The following is an 8,070-nucleotide window of genomic DNA, read 5'->3' on the forward strand; positions in this document are numbered from 1 at the left end:
AACACAAACTTATACATATGTATATGTATATGTATATATGTAGTCCTAGCGCTACCTCATCTGTTACTTTTGTATTATAGAATACACAAGATAATTTATTCATGTTTTTAATTATTGGAATACCTTTTGAACAAAAATAATAATATAACTGGAAATAAAAAAAATAAATATAATAGTTCTATGATCAAATATTAAAAAAACATTCCAAATAAATATATTGCCTTAACTTTAAGTCTTAAGTTTCCCTGAAGGACGTATCATTTAAGAAGTCAGTGTTACTGTGTTTTTGAACTTACCCTAAAAACAACATGTAGGACTCAGCACCCTCTACTGAGTCAGGGGTGTGGACCAGTAAAGGTCAGGGGTGTGGACCAGTAAAGGTCAGGGGTGTGGACCAGCTGCGAGGCTGCAGCAGCACCAGGATGAGTTGAACTAATTGTCCTGGTCCTTCGTTTCGTCCTGGATGACGGTGATGAATCGGTTCTTATTCAGACCCGGGTCCTGGAACTTTCAGTGTTTGGGGTCAACAGTTTGTGGTGTGGACAGAACCAACACTTCAAAACAAAGATAAAAAAATAACCCTGAATAATATTTAAACTAAATATAATTTCATGAGACACGGGCTGCTGGTCCGCTGCTGCCTCCTGTGGCCAGTTTGCCTCTCTGCGGTTCACCAAACTGAAGTCACAAAATAACAACTCTGAGCTGTGATTTATGAACTAAGAGCAGGAGGTCAAGAGGTCACCGTGGAAGTGAATGTGAAAGGAACCTGAGACGACAACAAAACCAGGAAGGAATGAAATACAACTTCATTTTCTCTCAACATGGATTTTATTTTGTTTTTTTACAAAGATTCATTTTTCACGATGACTCCTTCCTGAACCGGTTCCTAAAACTCAACTCACCGCAAAATAAATCACAGCGACTGTATGGTGGTGGTTGTCGGTGTTAGAAAACTGCGATCAGCAGATTATCTTCACACTAACTCTGGTCTCTGGTCGAGCGAACGCTCCTTCAAAACAACTCCTTTAACCGATCAGTGATCAGGACATTTCTGCTCACTCAAGTAACGTAGTGACTGGTCTCCACGCCTGTCCTGTCCACAGACGCTGTGAGGACGTCCTCCAGCTGAACATCCATCACAGATACATCGTCGTCTCCACCCGTCACTGAGCTGCAGCAGATAAAGAGCTGATGAAAGCCTGGTAGTCCACCGGGTGGCAGCGTTTGTAATCGTTGATTTTCCTCCTGATCTGACTGGGCGTGTCCTGGTAGTAGTTCTTCTCATCTCGAGCCATGGCCTGTTATTTTAAGGTCAGGTGGTCAGAGTGTGTGAGTGTGTGTGTGTGTGTGTGAGTGTGAGTGTGTGTCCGTCCTCACCTTGTGGTCATCCTGGTGTTCTCTGATCATGTGCTGGACAAACTCTATCAGGTCGCTCGATAACGTCTTTGAGTTTTTCTGCGGTCGCCCCGCCTCCTCTTCCAGCTCTGAGCCAATCACAAAAGGGAAAGTTCACACGTGTGCATGACTGTCAAGGCCATAAGAGTGGGTCACATGACCCCAGTCAACGACAATAGCTTACGGTTGAGGACGTAGGGTTTGGTGATGAGGGCGGAGCCTGCAGGTGTCTCACTCTGGTCTCCCAGCAACTGAAAATATTAAAAGATTCAAATGAATGACAAACGTCTGCGTGTGATTGGCTCATTTTCTTCTTCTCTGATGTCAACACCTCATTTAATCTAAGGTTGGGAGCCAGACTGAAACAAAATGGTCTTGGTTTTAGCGCCACCTACAGATGCTGTGGTTTGTAATGAGGCCCACCTCCTCCACTTACACTGCTCTTCTTTATGGGGAGAGATCTGTTGGGATCCAAGGACAGACCCATGTCTCGGAGGTTCCTGGACACAGACTTGTGTTCGTCCCACGCTCGTCTCACCTGACGACTGAAGACACAGACGGTGATTAACAAACTGAATCAGCAGTGGATTACAATAATCCCACAGGAAGTTACTAGTTGGTCATTTTAAGGATGTGACCCAGAGTTAGCCTTAAACCTGGTTTTATCACAGGGTTGAACTGAAGCTGACTTTACACCAGTGACTAACGGTGGTTTAGTGTCTGGCATCAACTGGTTTAGTTAACCCGCACTAACCCAGTTAACCCTTTCATTAAACTCGGTACAAACACCGGTCAGAGTTGTTACATTACCTACGATTATGATAACCCTCATCGAATTATCGGTAACATCGACTCTGAATTACACACCGGGTTTAGTCGATTGACCGGCTGTAAAGCTAATCATGTGACCTCGAACACCAAGTTTAAACAAAGGAGTTAAAACGTTAAAGAGACGTAGCTAGCATGCTAACAGCGGCTAACTTACTCTTCGATCGTTGGCTTCTGCTTTTTAAGAAACTTCTTCTTCAGCTTCTTCCGGTTCTTGTCATAGTCGAACTTTTTTCTCCCTTTGGACTGTTTCGTCTTGACCATCGTCGTCTTTTTAAAATGTTCCGCTGTGGAAAAACAATGAAGAAAACGTTCTGTTTTCCAAGATCAGCGTTCAACGTGTAATAAACCAGGAAACACGTGTTTGGTTCATTCCTGTCACGTGACTCCACCGCTGACGTCGCTATAATTCTAATATAATTGTTCTTCACAGCATATACTGTATATATATATATATATATTTTATTTTATTTTATATGTATATCGTATATAAAGTGTCGTATTATAAATCATTAATTTTCAGTAAAGGAAAAGTCATATTTATAACTGAACATTTTTATATTTAAAGACTAAAAATCAAATATATTTACCAGAATAGAAACCACAATTTGACACATTATTTTGTATGATGAATAATTCTCCTTAGCAACATTAACAACATCTGAGAATTCAGTGACGAACGTTGAACTTTCATACGTTCTGGCGACATGTAAAGATGCAGTGTCTACTGTTATCCTCTAGGTGTCAGACTAGCATAGACCGCTTGTTGAAGTACAGTTTACGTCAAGTTAAAGCCTTAAACCGTGAGCATCGTAACGCTTCCTGGATCGTATGTACAAATCCTTAAAAGGTTAAAGAAAAGGTTATCGTTCAGTTCCGATAGCTAACTGTTAATGACGTCACTCATCTCTTACTTTACTCACTAGGTGTGATCTGATGTTTATCAAAACGTCCGTCGACTTGTATGAGTTGATAACATGACATGAGATGGTAGAGGGAGGACCAGGGGGAGGACCAGGGGGAGGACCAGGGGGAGGACAGAGCAGCAGCTGCTGGGGGAGGACACTCCAGAGGAGTTACGGAGTTCCCCCGGACACTACGGTCTCCAACCAGCGGCAGTCTGAGTTGTGTTCCTCGGCTCGGCGGCAGGAGGAGCCGGTGGCCGGAGCTCGGGGAGAAGAAGCCGCGGTGAGAAGCTGCTGCTCGGACCACAGAGAACAGAGATCGACATGGAGCTGGAGAACATCGTGGCCAACACGGTGCTGCTCAAGGCACGAGAAGGTAAGAGGATGGAGATGATCCTCCGACAGAGTCCGGGCTCACACCATGATGTGACCCGGCCGTCCACTTCCTCTGGGCCCGAGATCAAAGAGTAGACGCTGCGGCTCAACAGCGCCGCCCACCGGGTTTTAGATGAAAGTACAAAGTGAACCGGTTCGGTCTTGTTGTTCTGTAATCGTTGAAAGAGTCGGAAAGGATCGAAGACATGACGCAGCTGTGAGGAGACACATCTGTCCAACACTTACTAGTTAGTTACTAGTTAGTTACTCTAGACTATCTAGTTAGTCTGATAGTTACACTTCTCTCAGTTCAACAGCCACAGTGGGGCAAAAGACGTCTCTGTAGAGTGGACCTGTCCACTGTCCACTGTCGGTACAGAGAGTGGACACAGTCAAGTTGACAAGTCTTTATTCAGGGTTAGATCCTGAAGCTGTGTGTGTGTGTGTGTGTGTGTGTGTGTGTGTGTGTGATGTTGCAGCATCTTTACAGTTGTTGTGAAACAGGATGTTGCTGCTGATGCTTTGAAGTGTTCACTCTCAAACTGAAGTTCACTGTTACAGTGTTACACACACACACACACACACACACACACACACACAGTGCTGGTGGTCAGGTGTCCACAGTGGACCGGGGTCTTGGAGCTAAAGACGTGGGAGTCAAACCTCCTTGGTGTGTAAAGCAGGAGCTCCATCCACTCCTCCACATGGAGGCCGTGTTTCTTTGGAGAGTGACCCCTGCTGGCTCCAGGCAGAACTGACCCAAAACTGTGTGTTCTCCAGGAGGAGTCGGCAACAGGAAAGGAAAAAGCAAGAAGTGGAAGCAGATGCTTCAGTTTCCGCACATCAGTTTGTGTGAAGAGCTGCGACAGAGCATTGGTAAGACCAGACACACACTCACACACTCACACACACACACACACACTCAGAAAGAGTGATGAAGCAGCAGAGAGGAAACTGTGGTGAAGCAGAAAGAGGAAACAGACGCTGATGATCCCGACGTTAGAATCAAAAACAGTTTGATTTCCGACCGTTCTCTGTCAGAAATCAAAGTTTCTGTCAAGAGCCCAGAATCATCTGAACGACCAGTGGTGGCGCTGCTGCGCACATTAGAAAAATAACATTTCATGTTTTAGATTTCGGTTCATTTTATTTTAATAATTAATAATGTATTCACAGAGGAACCAAGAACTTCAACTGGCCCAGGAGCAGTTCCTCATTGGTCCACACGGACGTTATCTGTAGTGTTTGAAAGAAATGTGGGGCGGCACTTACTGTATTACTGTGTCCTATCTACAGAACCTGTTGACAGCTGTATGGAAGTCAACTACCACACAGAAGTCCATGGAGAAAATCAGAGATTTTAGTTCAGACCAAAGTCCATGGAGAAAATCAGAGATTTTAGTCTGAACATTGTTTGTTTGAATAACTGTAGCTTTATTTTCCAGTGTGAACAGATAATATCAGTCACGTCTCTATTTTTATCTGGACTATTTCTGGTCTGTCATTTACCTTAAGGCAAAGTCTTTTAATCAAAGAAATACATTGTTTACAAAAATGAAACAGATGGTAGAAGATGATTTAGATTTGTTAATGAAGTTTGTGAAAGGTCGAAGGTCACAGGTTGTGATGCTGATGTTGGGTCATGAGGCAGTTTCATTTTCTGAATTGGCTCCAGATTTAAAGCCCTGTCGGTGACCTTTGACCTCATCAGAAGTGAATGGTGTTTTTGTTGTTGATGCTGTGACACAAATAGACACACACACATAACCATTGATCTAAAGTACAATCCAAATGTCCAACCCTGACCTCCTCATCTCACACAGTCTCTGAGCCAGAGTGAACTGGGCAGAATATTTCAGAGTGAAGCTGAAGAAGAAGCTTGGAGTGAGCTCCAACACAGAGAAGAAGAAAACCTCACGAAGATGAAAAGATCTTCTCTCTTCTCACTTTGTTGGCTTCTCATAAAATGGAGGAGGTCTGTTGAGAAACAGATTCAGGAAGTGACCACTTCCTCCTTTTCATATTCAACTCTGACAGCAGCAGCAGCAGCAGTAACAACAGTAACAGCAGCAGCAGTAACAGCAGCAGTAACAGCAGCAACAGCAGCAGTAACAGCAGTAACAGCAGCAGTAACAGCAGCAGCAGAAACAGCAGCAGCAGTAACAGCAGTAGCAGTAACAGCAGCAGTAACAGCAGCAGCAGAAACAGCAGCAGCAGTAACAGCAGTAGCAGCAGTAACAGCAGTAACAGCAGCAGTAACAGCAGTAACAGCAGCAGTAACAGCAGTAACAGCAGCAGTAACAGCAGCAACAGCAGCAGTAACAGCAGTAACAGCAGCAGCAGTAACAGCAGTAGCAGCAGTAACAGCAGTAACAGCAGCAGCAACAGCAGCAGCAACAGCAGCAGCAGCAGCAGTAACAGCAGCAGCAGCAGCAGTAACAGCAGCAGTAACAGCAGCAGTAACAGCAGCAGCAGTAACAGCAGTAACAACCTTTCAGGTTACTCCAGGTCACAGTGCAGCTGAGCTTCAGGACCTTTGAATACAGCTCCAAGGAGACATTAGTTTTGCATCATTGATGTGTACAAATACAAAGCAGCTCAGGAAGAAGAGGAGATGAGGATGAAAAAGGAAGAGGTGAAAAACAGAGAAGAAACAGAGGGTATAGTGTTTAGGCCAAGAACGACCAAAGACCCACATGGAAAAAAACACCGTGATTTCAGTTGACAGAGACGCCACAGTTGGTCTGAACTAAAATCTCTGATTTTCTCCATAGACTTTGGTCTGAACTAAAATCTCTAATTTTCTCCGTGGACTTTGGTCTGAACTAAAATCTCTGATTTTCTCCATAGACTTTGGTCTGAACTAAAATCTCTAATTTTCTCCGTGGACTTTGGTCTGAACTAAAATCTCTAATTTTCTCCATGGACTTTGGTCTGAACTAAAATCCCTGATTTTCTCCATGGACTTTGGTCTGAACTAAAATCTCTAATTTTCTCCATGGACTTTGGTCTGAACTAAAATCACTGATTTTCTCCATGGACTTTGGTCTGAACTAAAATCTCTAATTTTCTCCATGGACTTTGGTCTGAACTAAAATCTCTAATTTTCTCCATGGACTTTGGTCTGAACTAAAATCCCTGATTTTCTCCATGGACTTTGGTCTGAACTAAAATCACTGATTTTCTCCATGGACTTTGGTCTGAACTAAAATCACTGATTTTCTCCATGGACTTTGGTCTGAACTAAAATCTCTAATTTTCTCCGTGGACTTTGGTCTGAACTAAAATCTCTAATTTTCTCCATGGACTTTGGTCTGAACTGTTTCTCTGAAGTTCTGTTTTTGCAACATCTTTTTATTGACTTCATCATCTAGATTATAATCTGGATCAGAAGATGATCATCCTCCATCAGTCTGATCATGCTTCATATACAGATTGAGTTTGAATGAACACAGTCTCCGGACTTGACCTTTGACCCCCAGTGTTGTGTGTTTGTGTAGAGAGAGACTACATCAGTCTGTGTGAGCGTCAGCCGATTGGACGATTGTTGTTCAGACAGTTCTGTGAGACCAGGCCTGGACTGGGACGCTGTATCAAGTTTCTGGACGCAGTGGTGAGTGTATCTGTGTGTGTGTGTGTGTGTGTGTGAGAGAGAGAGAGAGAGAGAGAGAGACTTTGAAAATCCTGCTCTCTAAATCAGACGCTGAGATGTTTGATGTATGAAGGAGTAAAATATTAACGTCAATCAGTGACATCATCACTGATGTATGGAGGGAACTGTGACATGTCTCCGCCCCTGCAGGCTGAGTACGAGGTGACGCCTGACGTGGAGAGAAGAGAGAGAGGTCAGGAGGTCGTCCAGAAGTTCTTCAACCCACAGGTATCTTCTGCTGACGGGGGGGGCGGGGAGGGAGGTCCACAGTGTAGCGTGGACTGAACACCCCTGTTCTTGTTACGCAGTCATGTGACCACGTGTCGGAGCTGGACGCAGCCCTGAGGGACCAGTGCAGTGAGAAGCTGCAGCAGGAAAAAGGGGCCTGCAAAGAACTTTTCAAGGACTGTACCAAGTAAGACCACATGGGGGCGCTCTCTTCCACACGCTGGCGTTTGTTCTTCTGACGCTGCTCAGCGTGAAACCCTACAAACAAAGAGGGAAAGTCACGGCGATCACAACGTTCCAGTCCAGACCAGAATTACATTACATTAGTCAGCCACCAGGAGGCGATGTTTGGCTGTAAATCTTTACAAATCAGACACATTTTTAGTTAGCCCTGACTCGTGACTCATTTGTTTGTCAATAGCTAGTGTAATGAGTGCTCTTGGCCACATGGGGCAGTGTGGTATGACAGAGGTTATCATTTTGTTTTATCGTGTCATTTCCAGATTAATCCACGACTACCTGAGTGTGGCGCCATTTGCAGATTATCTGGACAGTATGTTCTTCAACAGGTTCCTGCAGTGGAAATGGCTGGAGAGGTGACATCTCCCCGCCTTCTCCCCTTCTTCTCCCCTCCTTCTCCCCTCCTTCTCCCCTTCTTCCCCCCTCCTCCTCCCCTTATTCCCC

At 44.5% G+C, this 8,070-nt stretch overlaps 2 protein-coding genes across 2 annotated transcripts in view; one reads left to right on the top strand and one right to left on the bottom strand.

Moving 5' to 3' along the window:
* Positions 1–812: 812 nt before the first annotated feature.
* nop16 (NOP16 nucleolar protein homolog (yeast)) lies at positions 813–3,314 on the bottom strand. Its single transcript, XM_008333358.3, has 6 exons — positions 3,150–3,314; positions 2,384–2,513; positions 1,835–1,943; positions 1,583–1,649; positions 1,381–1,487; positions 813–1,301 (listed from the first exon to the last, which is right to left on the bottom strand). The coding sequence occupies exons 1-6, from the start codon at positions 3,208–3,210 to the stop codon at positions 1,167–1,169; spliced, it is 609 nt and encodes a 202-aa protein (XP_008331580.2). The 5' UTR covers positions 3,211–3,314; the 3' UTR covers positions 813–1,166.
* Positions 3,305–8,070, top strand: part of grk6 (G protein-coupled receptor kinase 6) — a 9,263-nt gene continuing 4,497 nt past the window's right edge. Inside the window, exons 1-6 of the mRNA XM_008333360.3 lie at positions 3,305–3,507; positions 4,287–4,382; positions 7,007–7,119; positions 7,309–7,386; positions 7,467–7,573; positions 7,890–7,982. Coding sequence (XP_008331582.1) covers positions 3,456–3,507; positions 4,287–4,382; positions 7,007–7,119; positions 7,309–7,386; positions 7,467–7,573; positions 7,890–7,982 — 539 coding nt within the window. The 5' untranslated portion in view covers positions 3,305–3,455. The remainder of the gene's footprint in view (positions 3,508–4,286; positions 4,383–7,006; positions 7,120–7,308; positions 7,387–7,466; positions 7,574–7,889; positions 7,983–8,070) is intronic.

This window comes from Cynoglossus semilaevis, chromosome 19, assembly GCF_000523025.1.
Source record: "Cynoglossus semilaevis isolate Cse_v1.0 chromosome 19, Cse_v1.0, whole genome shotgun sequence".
Lineage (NCBI taxonomy): Eukaryota > Metazoa > Chordata > Actinopteri > Pleuronectiformes > Cynoglossidae > Cynoglossus > Cynoglossus semilaevis.